Source organism: Panicum virgatum, chromosome 8K (genome assembly GCF_016808335.1).
Source record: "Panicum virgatum strain AP13 chromosome 8K, P.virgatum_v5, whole genome shotgun sequence".
Classification (NCBI taxonomy): Eukaryota; Viridiplantae; Streptophyta; class Magnoliopsida; order Poales; family Poaceae; genus Panicum; species Panicum virgatum.
In genome coordinates, this window is record NC_053143.1 from 5,995,870 (window position 1) to 6,013,693 (window position 17,824).

General features: G+C 45.3%; 1 protein-coding gene and 2 pseudogenes across 2 annotated transcripts; 1 reads left to right on the forward strand and 2 right to left on the reverse strand.

The window, feature by feature from the left end:
* Positions 1-611: 611 nt before the first annotated feature.
* Positions 612-7,659, reverse strand: LOC120645360 (annotated as a pseudogene).
* Positions 7,660-9,746: 2,087 nt separating this feature from the next.
* On the forward strand, positions 9,747-15,131 carry LOC120643716 (long chain acyl-CoA synthetase 9, chloroplastic-like). Its single transcript, XM_039920169.1, has 12 exons — positions 9,747-10,128; positions 10,724-11,262; positions 11,581-11,661; positions 11,919-12,191; positions 12,389-12,520; positions 12,602-12,775; positions 12,876-13,105; positions 13,282-13,399; positions 13,753-13,884; positions 13,963-14,097; positions 14,169-14,375; positions 14,626-15,131. Exons 2-12 carry the CDS (start codon positions 10,816-10,818, stop codon positions 14,788-14,790), a joined length of 2,094 nt encoding a protein of 697 aa, XP_039776103.1. The 5' UTR covers positions 9,747-10,128; positions 10,724-10,815; the 3' UTR covers positions 14,791-15,131.
* Positions 15,132-15,478: 347 nt separating this feature from the next.
* LOC120643717 lies at positions 15,479-17,546 on the reverse strand (annotated as a pseudogene). Its single transcript, XR_005663138.1, has 3 exons — positions 17,471-17,546; positions 16,912-17,196; positions 15,479-15,924 (listed from the first exon to the last, which is right to left on the reverse strand). The product of XR_005663138.1 is annotated as a V-type proton ATPase 16 kDa proteolipid subunit-like (transcript).
* Between the last annotated feature and the right edge of the window lie 278 nt (positions 17,547-17,824).

The following is a 17,824-nucleotide window of genomic DNA, read 5'->3' on the forward strand; positions in this document are numbered from 1 at the left end:
TTCATATAATAAAAAAAAGTTCAAAATCAGGTCACGCGCAGTGCGCGGCCTTTCTAGTATATGTTACAAGAGCGCGGGTTAAATTATCCATAGCCTTGATTTTACTGTGGGTTCTCAAGCGCCTTGACTGATTATAGTAGTATAAGCTGGGATTTGCTTGTAATCAAACGCCTGATTTTTTTCATTTTTCTAAGTCGACGAAAGAGAGCCGTAGGATGATGATAGAAAGGCCATCTCTCCTACCTCTGGACCAGCTCGCCACCCTCCCGCCCGCCGTTGTCCCCAGCGGCCCGAGCGCCGCCACCTTCCCCGCGCCACTAACCACTTGTTCTCGCAGCTCCAATACCGCTGGCTCCACCCATCGGCCATCGCTCGTTCACCACATACTACACGAGCGCTGCCATGGGCGACTAGGCGCCTTGCCGCACCGCCGCTCTGCCATCCACCACCAGTCTAGTTGCCTCCCCGGCCATCCTTCTAGGGCCGAGCATGGACACATGTCGACAGACAAGCTTTATTTATACATGGACGACTTAAAGAAAAGGAAATATACCACTAGCCCGTGCACGGGTTGATGCACAATAAGTATACAATATCCTAGGATAGACAAGCTAGTGGAGCTCTATTAGATCGAGAGCTGCGGCGACCCTTGGGATCACCTGGAGCGACATCTATCGCGATCTGTGGGCATGACGGTGCCGTTGCCGGGGAAGAAGAAGCGGAGGTGGCAGGAGATGCGCGTCCAGTACCGGATCTTGACGAAGACGCCCACCTTCCACCGTGTGCGCGCCTTGCCCAACAGGTCCAAGGGCACCACGCCCGCCCTGAGCGACTCATCCATCGACTGCATCCCAGCAGGGTCCAGCGTCCGGCCCCCCGACACCACGTTGTACCGCAGCGGCAGGGAGCTCTCCCGCGCCACCACGAACGGATCGGCTCGCAGGAGCGCCACGTCGGAGCCATGGAACCCCAGCGCGAGGTCGACGCGGGAGAAGGCGGCGTCCGCCTTGGAGTTGTTGTTCTCGGCCAGGATGGTGATGGACATCTGCAGGGACTGGATCGTGCCGCCCTGGTCGTACTGGAGCAGCCCCAGCTGCGCGTCGGAGACAAGGTTATAAATAGCCGGCTATAGCCACCGCTATAGTCTGTTATAGCCTTTGGGAGAGGAGAAAACTAGGATATGCATCTCTTAGCTCTAAATTGCTAAATCCGCTAATAGCCAGCTATATCCCGCTATAGCCGCTAAATTATGAATTATTTAGCCAGCTAAATCATATAATTACTTTTTATTTATTATTTGTTTAGTAATGAACCTCATCATTTACAAAACTTAGTATTTCATCAATGATGTAACGAGAAAAATGAAGCCCAAGATGTACTTCAGTCAATGAAAGTTTCTTGATTTCATATTTATATGCAAAATTACTCATAGATTTATGTATGGTATTAAAATAGAAATGCATAGTTGTGAGAAATTTCTAGAAGATTAGAGAGCATGCATGAACCATGGTTATCATATTTCATAGTGAAATATGGAATACTCTAGAAATTAGATACTTGTATGTCTAGAAAGCATGGGGAAATTCTAAAATTAGATATTTTATAAAGCATTGTGTAGAAGATGGGCACATGGCAAAACCATATGAGACATAGAGTTCTATAAATAGGGGTGCTCCTATCCCCCTCTTGCCATACCATGACATAAGAGGTTTCAAGTAGAGGATGGCAAAGTTCCCATGTAGTGTAGTTGTGTCATGGTAGGGTAGCGATATAAAGAGTGCAAGAGTATTGTGTTGTACTAAATTATGATGAATAAAGAGTTGATTTCTCATATAGAGTTGGTCTCTCGTATTAGTGCCCAGGTGAAAGTGGTAGGGGCGCCGATTTCTCAACACATGGTATTTCCAGAACCGCTAAGTGAGTTAGCTAAGCTATAGCCCGCTATAGTCTATCTTAGCCTCTACAAACACCAACCACTAAATGCATTAGCCCGCTATTTTAAACACTGGTCGGAGACCACCAGGTACGGCATCTTGGGCTTGAAGAAGGTGTAGACGGCGAACACCGCCACGCCGGCCACGATGATGCCGGTGGCCAGCACGGTGCACAGGATCACCATCGCCCACGCCCACCACCCGGAGCTCCTACGCTCGATGGGGCCCTCCTCGGCGGCCTCTCGATGGCAGCAGCCTGCTGGGATCCTTGTCGAACTCCTTGGCCTCCGCCACGTACTCTGCTGTGGGCTGCGGCGCGAAGATCCCGCCCCTCTGGCGCTTGTGCAGCGTCAGGAGCTCCCGCAGCTTTACCAAGAGGAGCTTCCAGCTAAGCGTGAGGAGCTGCTGCAGCTCATTCCGGAGGGTGATGATCATGCGGCTGGGCGGCTTAGTGTCCAGAAATTGCTGGGCCTTCCCTAGGATCTTCGTGTCCCCCTTCGTAAGCACCTCCTCTAGGATCTCCACGTAACCGATACGGATCAGCTCCTCCTCAACCTCATACGGCTTCTTGGCGTCCCGGCCGGCCGATCGGGTGCGGTGTATAACGCATCTCAGCCGACCGTCGCTCGGGGAGTAGAAAGTTTGTCCTTGGACTCTGGAAGGAACGCACACGATCATCGAATGACAAATAAGTGAAGTGATGAGCATGCATGCATCAGGGGGGCTAGCTAGCTTAATTGTAGTACCTGTACGAGCATCTGGCGACGAGGGCAGTAGCACGATACTCCCTGTGGACGGCGGGAAGGCAGACGTGGACGATTGCCTTGCGCACTTCACGGCTGCTGAGATCTCCGAAGCTGACTGAGATGGAGCGGCGGCCGCTGCCGTCCACCCTCGGCTTCTTGGGGTAGCTCCCGGCGACCACGTCGTCGTCCTCTATTGTGGAGTGCCCTGGCTGCGGCCACACGGTGAGCTCAAGGTCCTGGACCACGACTCTGAGGAGGCCAAACAGAGTCTCCGCGAAGCACTCGGTGAGGATCTCGTCGTCGACGTAACGAAATGAAACGTGCCTCCTTGGCTATTGTTCGCGATCGCTTGCAGCACCTGCCCGGCCATGCATGCATCAGTACGATACATATAATATATATATATATATATATATATATATATATATATATATATATATAGAGAGAGAGAGAGTCAAACAATAGATCGAGATTGGACTATTGGAGAGGGATAATCGTCGAGAAACATGTACATGCCTCCGCATCATGGTCTTCTCCAAAACCAAACGTGTACACTGCCACATCGCCAACAATAGCGACTTTGCTAGCACCAATAGCGACATTCTCCACGCCATCAGACTTGAGAACGATGCTGGAGACGCGGCAGCTCCTGTGCCGGCGGTCGGCGAGGACCTGGAGGCCGGTCTCGAGGCCTTGTCTTATGTTGGTTAAGCCGCTAGCCTTGAGCTTTCCCTCGATGATGTCCTTGATGAGCTCATCCTTGGAGGCCCCGGTCATGGACCGCAGTTCGCACAACCTTTCGGCTTTGCTAGAAAAGGAGACGATCGAGAGGCGATCCATGGCGCCGAGCTTGCTGATGACGAACTTCATGGCCACCTTCAGCTTGTCAAGCTTCGGCCCTTCCATGCTTCCGCTGACGTCGAGGACGGCCACGAGGTCCAGCCCCGAGCGCTCCCTGGTGGACGACGTGTCGATGATCTCCAGCAGCACCTCATGCGTGTTCTCCTCCAGTGGCGCCTTGTCATTGCTGCGCGCCACCAGACGCACTCTGTCGCCGACATGCTGCGTTCGCCCTGCGCCTGCATTTATTTCATCCGTTAATTCTCGGTGATCCAAACATGATTCAGCAAGCTAGAGCTCCACAAATAAAATATAATGAACTGAAAGGAGCGGTGACAGGATCGATCGACCTGCTGATGCATTTGCAGGAGGCGGCTCATCGTTAATAAGCTAGCCAGATGATGATGTAGTTACTTTTGACATGTACTAGGTTAATATGATGTTAATTGATTTATATAGATCAATGCTCCTATATATAATGACCAAAGTGGCACCGAATGTGATGGGTGCCTCATTCGTTGGTTAAGGTTGGAGACTGGGAAGGTTTTGGTATCTTCTTTGCTCTCCCTCACGGTTCGTTTTTTGGAGACACCGCCAAGGAAAGGATGAAAGCCTTTATGTACGGGCTTTTCTGCGTGTATCAGAGAATTCTCATCTGTTAGTTTTCAGTGACACGCCCACGAAATCATCATCAACTGATACTACTCGATTCTTTAGAGATTATACAATCAAGTGATATAACATCGATCCGTTCATAATTTAAAGAAGGGAACATATCTAGTGCAAACCAAGGATCTTGTGCAAACCCGTGCAAACCTACTAAAAAAAGTTTCAAAAATTTCTGAAAAAAATCATGAATGTGCTTCTTAGCTTACCTCATCTATATACAAAATTTTATGGTCAAATTCATCTTACTCTAAAAGTTACAAAAAAGACAAATTTTCTGACGACAATAATGGTTCAAATGCATCTCAAATTTGTCTTTTTTGTAACTTCTAGAGTAAGACGAATTTGACCATGAAATTGTATATATAGATGATGTAATCTGAGAAGCACATTCATGATTTTTTTCAGAATTTTTTGAAACTTTGTTTAATAGGTTTGCACGGGTTTGCACAAGGTTCTTGGTTTGCACCAGATACGTTGCCTTTAAAGAAAATAGGCGAGCCCGTACTGAACTGCAGATTCATAATAACTTTGTATCTTCTTTCCTTTGTTTTTTGGACCAAGGGTTTGGTATATTCTTTGCTGTCCCTCACGGCTTCATTTTTGGAAACACAGCCAAGCAAAGGATGAAAGCGTCCTCTCCAAAATTTGTACGGGCTGGTCGATCGTGTGTCAGAATTCTCCTAGGATTTCAGTGACGCTCACGAAATCATCACAAATTGGTACTGTACCTGAACGGTACTTTATTCTTAGATAGATGAGCTCATGTTGAAATGATTCGTAGCACCACCCACGTATTTGTTACGATGTAACTCTAAATAGCATTATATATTCTAATCATATCATCATGAGCATCATCAACATCTAATCTTGTTTTGGATTATAACGGATTCCTGCTTCTACTGAAAAAATCAAAATATTTTAGTTTTGTCCTAAGTCAAATAGTCTGTGTGAACTGTAGCACCAAAATATGTTAAAGTGTCTCATAGGTATCCATAATAGTCTGTATTGACATTTTATAAAATGGCTTAAAAAGATGTCTCTATGGTTTAAAATGCCTCAAATAGTGTCTCAATACGTGTGACATTATTTAAGGTGCCACAAAAAGTGTCTTTGCAATATATTATGACATATCTATAAGGACAAATTATAAAATGTCTATACAAAAGTGTCTCTATATGATATTTGTGTTGTACTGATTTTTTAGAAAGTAACATAATCAAAATTCATCCATATTGGACACACGCCTAGAGAGAAAATGCCCCTCGTTCAAGAGTCAAACTTACCTGCTGTCCTCCCCCCTCCCCACACACACCCCGCGAACCCTTGGCAGCCTCCTACCCTAAAATGAATCTGAATCGTCGAGCACACATCAATGGTGGTGGAGCATGAGGAAGTGGAAGAGACGGAGACAGGCAACACCGAGTGGCGGCGAGCAGCAGCTTAGGGTTTCGAAGGAGACCAGAAGCAAAAGAAACCAAAGAAGGCAACTGACTCTTAGAATTGGACGGACGAGGATTATTCTAGCACAAATCTTGAACATCGGAAGTTGCAAGGGCTTCTTTCTTTCGGAAGATGTATAGGATCCACGAGCAAGTATAGCAGGGACTCCTATCCAACATCCGTGCAACATGGAGTGTACGAATCACACGACCCATGAAAAAAGCCCAACAGATCATGGTCCAATCATGTAGCGGCAGCCGCATACAAGTGCACACACATAAGTATGGATAGGAGTGGACTGAGGTAGCGCTCGGTTGGTCAGCCGAGCGGGTGCTCGGGCTGCCCTCCTGCATTCGAGCGCTGAGACTCACCCGGAGGTTTTTCTCCTGTAGCGTCTAGGGGTGTTCTCGGATAGGCTAGGGTACGCATGCGTGCGCGTTCAGTGGGACTATGTGTTTCCCACACATTGAGGGTTTAGACCCTCCAATCTCTCCTATAGTGTGTGCACAGGACGTGCACGCGTGTGTGTGGTGTGAGTGTGGTGTTGTGTGGGTTGTGTCTGTGTGTGTCGAGTTGTACCCTCTCAAAAAAGAAGAAGAAGTATGGATAGGAGAACTAGCTTGCCGGCTCTTAATTTATTCGACCGCTGGAAACCTCACCATGAGGTATGTTTTTTTATTTTATTTTATTTTTATTATTTATTTTTTCTTCCTAACTCTACTATAACCGTGTTCAATATTTTTTCAAACTAATTCAACATTTTGAATAACATTTTGAAACAATTAATTCAAAATTTTAAAAAACTATTTCTACTTTTCAAAAAAGAAATGTTGAAATAGTAGACTACAAATGTTGAAATGACATTGCAAAAATGTTGAAGTAAGTATATTAAAATGTTGAGATGTTAAATAAAAAAATTTTAAATCCATATTGGATCTCATTGTGTTGTGTTAATTCCAACCAATACTATAATTTGAACGGATTTCAAAAAAGATAAATAGTTTAAGTGAAAATTCCATTTGAAATTTAGGATTTGAAATATATCTGCCTCTACGTCAACTAATGATTGGTTGACATGTCTTCTCCTAGGCTTTCACCTGCATGCACGCTCGCTGTCGTTGGCTCACTGCCTGCTACTGCTCTGCTGTCCTATCTGGCGTCCACACCCGGTCAGCACATTGATGAGAGAAAATTCCTTATTTGTCATCAAAATTTAGAGTGCTTCTCTATTTGCTATTGTGAAAGTTTTCTTTCCCTATTTGCCATTGAGCCAAAATTAGTTTCCCTTCCTGTCATTCCAGTCCATCTGTTAGGCTACCGGTGTTAGAGAGCACATGAAAGGACCAATTTACCCTTGGGCTAGGCCCTGTGCCCGCCTCACTGCTGACGGCTGACGCCTGCCGCTCCTCCTGCGCCGGCCGCTCCTCCGCTCGCGCCATCCTCAACCACCATGCGCCGCTCCCTGCTCCCACCACCGCTGCTGCCGCCACGGCGTGCCACCACCTAGAGCAGCTGCAGGCCGAGCACGACGGCACCCACGGTGAGGAGGGACACGACACACAACAAGGAACGGCAAGTAGCTGTGGCGGCCAAATCCGGCCACCGCGGAGCTCGAGCAGGCCGCGCGCAGATCTCACCGGCCTCCCCTCGCCCCGCGTGGCCCGGGAGGAGGGAGGGCGCCAGGGCCAGTGGCGGATGAGGATTAGGGGCGGAGAGGAAGGGAGGGGGAGGATGGATGCGGTGGTGGAGGGAGCAAGGAGGGGGCCACGCCCACCGCCGGCTGAGAGAGTAGGGAGGGGCGGCACGGCGCGGTGGCTTGCCGGCGGCGGCTGGAGGACGGTGCGGATCGAGGCTGACGGAGCTCAAGGCCCACACGCCGCGCCTCCGCCGCGCCGCTGCTCCCGCGTGCCGGCAAGGGAGGGGGCCACGCCCGCCGCCGGCGGAGGAAGCAGCGAGATGGTGGCGCGGCTCGCTGGCGGGGGCAGCGAAGCGCCGCTCGGCCCCTGGCGGGAGAAGCGAAGCGGCGCCATGCGCCCGCCCCTGTAGGAGGAGCGGCGGGCGTCAGCCGTCAGCAGTGAGGCGGGCTAGCCCAAGGGTAAAATGGTCTTTTCATGTGCTCTCTAACACCGTTAGCCTAACAGATGGACTGGAATGGCAAAAAGGGAAACCAAGTTTGGCTCAATGGCAAATAGGGAAAGAAAACTTTCGAGGTGGCAAATAGGGAAGCACTCTAAAATTTTGATAGCAAATAAGGAATTTTCTCCCGCCATTGGTTCTCTCGTGGATGATGTGTAAGGTCCTTCCTTCCGGGCAATGAATAGGAGCAGGCAATGCCCAGCAGGCAAAAATCAGCCCATGCACAGTCCACGACCTTAAAAGAACGGGTTAGAACTCTAGCAGGCCAGCCCACAGTTGTGCCTGTTAGTTCACTATTTTCTTTTCTTTTTATCCCCTTTCATTTTCTTAGTCTTTCGTTTATTTTTGCTTCTCCATTCCATTCCCCCACCATTGTGCTTAGTCCATCAGTTTTTTTTTGTTCTCTTTCTTTTTTCTTCTCATTGTTTCATTTTCATTTTCTTTTTTATTTCTTTCTCCACCGTTGCGCTTCCTAATCTATTTGTTTTTTCCTCTTTCTCTTTTTATTGTTTATATTATTTTTATTATATTGTTCTTTCTCTTTCATTATTTTATTTCCCCTTTGCATGGTGAAGAGTTGGTATAGGGAAGGTTGGGGATTACACATATGATGCTTCGAACTCCAAACAAAGTAAAACTTCCCTCAAGGCCTCAATGCACTAGATTTTTTTAGAACTTTTTTTCTAGAGTTATCAAGAACTACAATTATCTAAAACAATGATATAACGGAAATGGTGGATAACAACAACAAATATAGGGGACATAGGGGAGATGTTACATAGTGAATATTTTTTTACCTTTTTACCGCGATGTTTTGTCATTACATTTTCCTAAAAGATATTAAAATGCAAAATTCATCTTCATTGATATGGTACATTGATCCAAGAAAGCAGGCAAGTCTAATTTTGAGTGTCCAAATGGGTTTGCTGTTTTTTATGGATAATCTAATTTTGGTTTGTCCAGATAACTTTATGAATAATCTATTTCTAGATAAATCACACGGATGCATATACCAGCTAGTGTTGGAAAATTGGCAATAAGATTAATATAAATTTTAGATAAATAGCAGGGGTCCAAGTACCCTGTTTCCAAACAAATCACCAGACTGGCATGCGCCTTGGACTTGTATCAGTTTGGAGTTAGCGAAGGCCCATGACAAGCATGATGAGTTCATCCCTATCACGCCCTTAAGATGACAGGAATTCAAGAGACTCAAGAGTAGATGCATAGGTAGGTTGCATTAGGATAGTTGGGATACTGATAACAGAGAAGAATGCATCAGGGTATTACTCTCTCACATTCAAAATATATGTCATTTAGGATACAGTACGGTACTCCAACTAGCAAGTTGTACTCCAAATAGTAGGGGAAACACCTTACTGTGTGGTATTTGTACTAGACTTTAACCCTCTAATTTTTTTTTCCAAGAACGTGCCAGGAAATTTAGAGTATCTTGTCTACTGACACTTTTACTAGCGATTTGTGCAAGAAAATGTTAGCCCGGATAAAGATTCTTGTGTACCGTGGAAATTTTACCTGACGGATCTAGTGACACCAATCCTCCGTACTTAATTTTGCACATAGAGAGGATTTGACAGAAGAGAGAACAAAACAACTGACATTTTGGATGGCATCTGCTTGTGTGTGGGGGTCAAAATTAGAGCTCCACCCCCTGACTGAACTGAAGGTGAGAGAATTTGGGGTCGGCAAAAACAACGAACGGTGGAACCAAGGAAGGAGAAGAAGAAGAAGAGTGTTTTTCACGGAGCAAGGAAGGCAAAAAGTGGCCCAGGAGTCTGTTTGGTTCACTGATCCAAAATTTTTGCCATAAGGAATTTTACATGCGTGGTATATTAAATGAAGTTTATTTACAAAATCTTTTCACAAATAAATGTAATTTGACGCAACGAATCTAATGAGCCTAATTAAACTATGATTTACTACAGTGGTGCTACAGTAACCATCCATTAATTATATATTAATATATCTTGTTAGATTCGTCTCGCAAAGTAGCTCAGAGTTCTGCAATTAGTTTTATAATTAGATTTTATTTACTACTCTAAATGGTGAGGTTTTTTATCTAAAATTTAGATAAAAAAACCAAGCAGGCCGCAGATGGGGGATGGCTCGGCGATCCCAAAACCCCGCGAGCAAGGCCCAGCCAAACCCTGACTCCAAAAGCGAGACAGAGGACACGGCCGTGACGGGGAGTGCCGACAAAGAAAGGGGCCGGCCGTCCTCCTCGGCGGCGCCGGCGTCTTTGGATCCTCCGGCCGCCGGACCCGCCTTATTTCCCTCTCCACCTGCTCCGCGTCCTGCCCTGCCAGCCGGCTGCCGCCCTGCTGCATTGCGCACACTCGCAGGTACGCTCCCTCCGGCCCTCGCGCGTGTACGTCTTCTGTTCATTTCCTTCCACTGAATTTTGGGATCCCGTAGCTCGGGTCAGCTTCGTATGCTCGCTCGCTGCGGTTCAGTTCTGCGTTTCTAGGCCCTGCTCCGGCGATTACATTCACCAGATTTGTGGTACCATAGGACGGCATTGTACTTTATTCACTGGAATTTCAGTTGTAGTGTGACACAAATGGTAGGACTCGAGTAGCCCAGATCACAAAGCGCCTGCATTTAACTACCTGCTCAAACAAGATTCCGTCGATTGGTGGTAAATCCGTAAATGGTGATTGAGCAAGTCTAGCTGACTTCCCCATGAAAGAAAATGAACTTGCGCTGCAGTTGCTGCTTTTGACAACTGAAGTTCGTTGTATTCTGTAATAATTCTGGATTCGAAGTTCTGTGAACCTCGTTAGTAATCGGTATGCGCAGCCAGTCTCCTAGAGTAGTTGTACATGAGAAAATTAATCGTGTAACTGCTGTGCTTTAGCTTTTTGTCTTTTCCTTTCCGAATTGGCACAGTTGGGGGCCATCACTTGAGAACTTGACCTCATGAAACTATCACTGCAGGTTTCAGACTCCCAACTCCCAAGACCTCTGCCAATCAGTATCGAGTATTGACACTACATAGTTTGGAGAAATATAAGTAGTGTTTTAGAAATATGAATCCGTATTTCTTTGGTTTCCTTCTCCCCTTTGTCGCATCTCTACTGCTCACCAAGAGGAAATCTGAGAAGAAGAGGGGAGTACCGGTCAATGTGGGTGGAGAGCCCGGCTGCGCTGTCCGTAACCACGGATTTGAAAGGCCCATCGAAACGCACTGGGAAGGGGTTTCCACGCTTGCTGAGCTATTTGAGCAGTCATGCGAGCAGTTCGCCTACATGCCCCTGTATGGCACCAGGAAGCTCATTGCGAGGGAGTTGGAAGTGGCTCCTGATGGAAGATCCTTTGAGAAGCTCCATTTGGGGAACTATGAGTGGAAAAGCTATGCTGATGCGTTCAAGACTGTGTGCAACTTCTCGTCTGGCCTACTGAGACTTGGGCACCTCAAGGATGAGCATGTTGCTATTTTTGCTGATACTCGGGCTGAGTGGCAGATTGCATTGCAGGTATCTTCTCTACCCATCTACCAATGCTCTGCAGTTTTCCTCCCACAGAATGTGAAATGTCATGGGAAGAGAGAGTGACGTTAGACTTATTAAAGAATGAACAGTGATAATGATACAGATATGAACATTTAACAAGTTTTAACCAGTTCCCTTCAATGATATTGCCACATATAGAAATCAACTATGTTGTTTTGCATGTATTTTTTATGTTCAATGAATTGTGCCACGACATTTTACTTATGTTATTTACATCGAGTTAATATTTAGCTCTGCAAATCATTTGCCACATCGTTAATCTTTTTTCCCTCTCTTTGCAAGGCGTGCTTCAGACAAAACATTACAGTTGTCACAATCTATGCCTCTTTGGGGGAGGAAGCGCTATGTCACTCACTAAATGAGGTTGGTTACTTCATCCCATGTGGTCCGTGTATTTGAAGTCATTGTTTATACTATACTCGAGCCCTTATACAGTTATGCATATCTCGACACAATTGATTTTTCATTTTTGTTAGCACAGCATTCTCTCTGTTTATGGTCATCAAATAAATACTGGCATTCATTTCAAACATTATTCCTTAAATGTTTACAATGCGATACCTTTTAGATGAGGGACTGCTGTACTTTCAGTTAATCTTATTCTTGGTTTGACTCTTTAGACTGAGGTAAGTACTGTTGTCTGCGGACGGAAAGAACTGAAAAAGCTGGTTGATATAAGTGGGCAACTTGACACTGTGAAACATGTCATCTACATTAATGAGGAAGGTGTCTCAACTGAAGTATCGTTGGCTGAAAAATGCAATAGCTGGACTGTTAAGTCATTTGAGGAGGTAGAGAGCTTAGGACTGGAAAGGCCTGTTGAACCAAACTTGCCTCTCCCATCAGATACTGCAGTGGTTATGTATACAAGTGGCAGCACAGGAATGCCTAAGGTATGTTCGAATCCTAGCATTTCAATATTTTAATTTAGATTCTGCAGTGGATATGAAATAAATCTCTCTTTCTAGTGATCATTTTGGATCACTTCAGAATGTGTAAACTTATCAAAGCTTGTTTTTTTCTACGATAATCTACTCTACAACATCTTATTGAGTCGACAACTCGACATTCTTTGTAAAAATTTTCACAGGGAGTCATGATGAGCCACCGAAATGTCTTGGCTGTAGTTTCAGCTGTTACGACCATTGTGCCTGATCTTGGCAAGAAGGATGTGTACTTGGCATACCTGCCACTAGCACATATACTTGAATTGGCAGCTGAGGTAAGTATTGGCATGACATGTTGGTCTATTCCACATTGTTGTTTTTTAATCTAATTCACTCCACTTAAATTGGATATTTAGGCAATCATAACTGGTGTTGGGGCTTCAATAGGATATGGATCACCATTGACCCTGACTGATACATCCAATAAAATAAAAAAGGGGACCCAAGGTGATGCTTCTGCACTAAAGCCAACACTAATGACTGCTGTGCCTGCTATACTTGATCGTGTTCGTGATGGTGTACGAAAGAATGTAATGCTCTTTACTGTCAGTTCATACTTCATACATTTCTTTTTCGTTCTCTTTCATGTTATCTCACCAGTTCTGCTTTCTTATATTGACATGAATTCAGGTAGATGCAAAAGGTGGGTTAGCAAAGAAATTATTTGATATCGCCTACAGCCGTCGTCTAGCTGCTGTTAATGGAAGCTGGTTGGGTGCATGGGGACTCGAGAAGCTCTTGTGGGATATGCTTGTCTTTCAGAAGGTTCGTGCAATCTTGGGAGGAAGGATTCGCTTTATCCTTGCAGGGGGAGCACCTTTGTCAGGGGACACACAGAGATTTATCAACATATGTCTTGGGTGAGATCCAAGTCTTCCTTATATTTTGTCATTCTCAATTTGTGTTTTTAATGGCAATCGCATCTGTTGCCACTTTTGGTGCCCAAACTTCAATTAAAAAATTTTGAAGTCAATAGCTTGTGCAGGAATATATGACTGTTTCTCCAATATTTACGGCATAAGTTATCCTATTGCAGGGCTCCAATATCGCAAGGATATGGCCTGACTGAAACTTGTGCTGGTGGGACATTTTCAGAGTATGATGAAACGTCTGTTGGCCGTGTTGGTCCTCCTCTGCCTTGTTCATACATTAAGGTGTAGAAAAAATGTTTTCCTTTCCTAGTCATATGTTTATTTTGGCTGAGAGATCCCATATCCTGTGACAACAACTGTCATTTTCATGCATAGTGGTACAGTTGATAATAGTGAGCTATATCTGGAAGATTTTCCATAAATGCAATATGTTTTTATATATGTCATTACTAAAGATTGCTGATAGGCTCATGTGTCTGAATGTTTGAAGTGCAAAGCTAAAAACAGAAGCTATTAGATGAAAGTAATGTATGTACTGATAATTAAAAAAAATTGCTTGCCTACTTGTTTTATTCTCCCTTTCCTTCAGATACAAGTTGTCCTTACATAACGGCAATTGTTTTCACACATGACAGTTGATAGACTGGGCCGAAGGTGGATACTTAACAACTGATTCACCAATGCCTCGGGGTGAAATAGTTATTGGAGGTCCAAATGTAACTAAAGGCTACTTCAAAAATGAAGCAAAAACAAATGAAGTCTACAAGGTATGTTTCCAATAATACCCAGTACCCAGAAAAGAGGTATTGTGGTAAATTTTGTTTAACACTATGCATCTTATGAAGGATGATGAAAGAGGCATGCGGTGGTTCTACTCTGGTGACATTGGGCGCCTGCACCCAGATGGCTGTATTGAAATCATTGACCGTAAGAAGGACATTGTCAAACTTCAACATGGTGAATATGTATCTCTAGGAAAGGTTAGCAAGCTTCCTTTTCTGTGATCAAACAAGTCAATGTCAGCTCTTGTTAACTTATGATACAATCACAGGTGGAGGCAGCTTTGAGTGTGTGCCCATATGTTGATCAGATCATGATCCATGCTGACCCCTTCCACAGCTATTGTGTCGCACTTGTTGTAGCTGCACACAGCGAGCTGAAAGGCTGGGCCTCAAAACAAGGAATCACATATAGTGATTTTGCAGATTTGTGTCAGAAGCAAGAGACTGTCAAAGAAGTCCTTCAATCTTTGGCAAAGGTTTGAGTTTGAGGTCTCCCTGCATCTCAGCTAATTTGTGTTTGTTTGACTTCCAACACTGCATGACCGATTTGATTAACAATTCGTTCATGGTCCCCCTCAACACAATCATTCGTTCAATTTAATGGTTCAGTTATGATTGCATTTGATGGAAGATTTAATAATATGATATCACTTCATTATCCCTATTTTGCTGAGAAATACAAAGACTACTATAGCTCATAGCTGTCCGGTTGCACAATTTCTTCAGGCTGCTAAGCAAGCACGACTGGAGAAGTTTGAGATCCCAGCCAAAATCAAGCTCATACCGGAGCCATGGACGCCAGAGTCAGGCCTTGTTACGGCCGCCCTCAAGCTCAAGAGGGAGATCATCAAGAAGGCGTACGAGAAGGACCTTGCTCAGTTGTACTGCTAGTGTCGCTGCTGCTAGCCTCTCTTAAGGATATAAAGTGTTTGTTGGTCGCGACAACAGAATGTTCCAGTTGTAGCATGTTTTTGAGGAGACAACTGCTGAAGGTGGTGAGAACTGAAAGTGAGAGAGAGCAGGTGATTCAGTCGCCAATAATGTCAGTGTTTCCCTGAACGTCAGGAGGAAACTATACTCGGGAGTTTTTGTTTTTTGATAATTAGAAGAATTGAGGATTCCCTCGCACCTAAGAGCAACTGTTCATTAGCAGCACGCTATGGTAGTCTTTGTTGAATTTTTCACTGCCATGATCCCCATAAATTTTACAGTGTTGGACAAGGACACTATGACATGGACTTGAAAAAGTGTGATTAGCGACTGGTAGTTAATTGTTATACAGTCCCCCAATGCCTCTTGGATATTAATCCGGTGATCCAGATTGAAGATTGCATGATTTGCACCAGATATATTCTCCTCTAACATGGACACTTATGTTCTTGAGAATTCAGCTTAGCATCAGCATGTTCCAGAATGCTAGGAATCTCTAGTAGAATGCAGAATTGAATAAAAACATTCAAAGATATTATTTTTGTACTTTAAACAGCATAGCAACCATCCAGCTCATAAACAACACAAACAAACCATCAGCTATAACAGTAGAAATGCTCTAGCATAGATGACATTGCAAAACCAGGGATGCAGTATCGGGGCGAAGAAATATATATATCAATTATCACGTTATTATTTGGCTACAATTCCGTGTTCTTTATTCACCATGGATAAAATTAAATCCACTTAGCCCAGGAGCATCCATCCAGCCTTAACCCAAAAAATAACCTCTTGACACCACCAAATCGAACATGACTGGAAGTGCCACCTTCCTTCAGCTACAACTGTTTCATTGATACATGGTAACATGAACAAACTAGACAAGAACCTCGAGTTCAAGTTTCTCTCAAAAGAGCATATAATAAACACAGCAGTAATTATAGAATGGTAGCAGCAAGCGCCTAATCCGCACGGGATTGGCCGGCACGGGATGAGAGAATGATGCCCACAATGAGACCGTAGAGAGCTAGCGCTTCTGCAAAAATGAGAATGAGAATCATGCCCACAAAGAGCTTCGGCTGTTGTGCATTTGCCCTGAAATCAGTTACACAGAGAAGTCAAAACAAAATTTCAATTTCCAAATAAGCACATAATGCCTCCATACAAGGAGAAACATCAGCTAACATCCAGGTGAAAGCCACAATGCCACATAAGCTATTAAATGGGCTGTATAAACCAAAGAGGAATAATAGGATGAAATGGTTAAGACATTCTAACTGAATTAATTTAACTAGATCTTACACATAATAATTGTATCCAAACTTTTATATGAAATTATCCAAATAAATGAATTATCAATCTCTTCCAGAGTCACTATAAATGCACTGGTAGCAGGAATACTAAGTGTATAAACATGCACAGATCAATCAACTTGGGTACTTATCCAAGAGCGTGACCATGTAAGTGTTAAGGTTGATCACGACAGTGGACTCCAAATTTTTCAACCATACAAGTACTATGCAATGATCCTTGTGCACCCACTACCCAACTACGATTCACATGAGAACTAAGATACGGAGGGAACCAGTAGCGTGTGTTCTTCTAATGAACACTATTTTCTCAGGTTATAAAAGTGTTTCAAAGAGTGTCGTATCAAAACATATAACAGGAGGACGATGCATAGCATTATCTACATACCATCATTAAAATGAGAGGACATAGTCAAAGTCTAATGAATATTGTAAAAGTGGTACCATTTGTGTGAATCCATCAAAAGGAATAATGCATTAGGCTAACAAAGATCTATAACTTGGAATGCTAATAAGTGCCTATGATACATGGATTTTGGTTCTTATGACTTGAATGGTGATAAAGAAAGTGTGCAACACCATTGTACACTCGCATTCTTAGTGCGACTAACCCTATAGCACTTAATAGACAAAGTATCAACATTATGGACAGAATCTATTTGTTAATCCTTCAGGCATTAATAAAAGTAACAGACAGTAGCAAAATCAGCTTAAGAGAATATGTGATCAACGACAGTTGCTACAAACATAAAGCAAGTCTAGGTCTTTTTACCTGACACCAGCATCACCACGATGCCAATGGCCATGCCAGCAGCAAGCCCCGCGAGGCCACAGGCAAGCCCGGACGAGAGGTGGGCGTACCCATCGAAGAGGTAGTAGGGCTTGGCCTTGGGGTTGATCCCGGTACTGATGATGACGGCGATGATGAGGCCGTAGATACCGAGCACACCAGCCATGACCACGGGCACGATGGACTTCATCACGAGCTCCGGCCGCATCACGCCCATGGACGCCACGCCGACGCCGCTCTTCGCCGTCCCGTACGCCGCGCCCATGCCTGCGCCGGACCAAGCAGAACAGCAACAGCTGCGTCAGCAACAACAACAGCAGCAGCAGCCGCCCCCGATCGGGCCGAATCTAGCGGAGCGGGGAGGCGGAACCAGCGCCGGCGCGCCCGGGATCGGAGGCCGGATCGAGCCGGGGCATGGCGCCCCGACGACAGATCGGGCAACGAATGGCGAAAAATCTAAGCTTTCCGAAGGAAAAACCGCAGCTTTCGGTACGGGAGCGCTTGATCGCGCGAATGGGGGGGGGGGGGGGGGGAGACGCACATGAGAAGATGAGGGGCGGCGGCGGCGCCGGAGGAAGCCGAAGAAGGGGGCCGTCTCATCGCCGCTGACGCCGACGACATCTTCTTGCCCTACCTGTCCTCTCGCCGTGGGGTTGCTCGGTCTCGGGCGGCCGCGTCGCCGGGTGGGGAGGAAGGGGGCAGGCAGGCAGATGCGATCTCTCTCGAGCGGAGGCTGCCTGGTTTCTTTTTGTTGCGACTTCCCCCACCCCGATCTGATCTGAAAATCTCCAGACGCGAGAGCGACGATGGGGCCCACCGCGGGTTTCCCATTTTGCCCCTGCGTCTTGGCTACGTGGACGCGACCATTCTGGCCGGGTAGAAGTGTAAATTATGT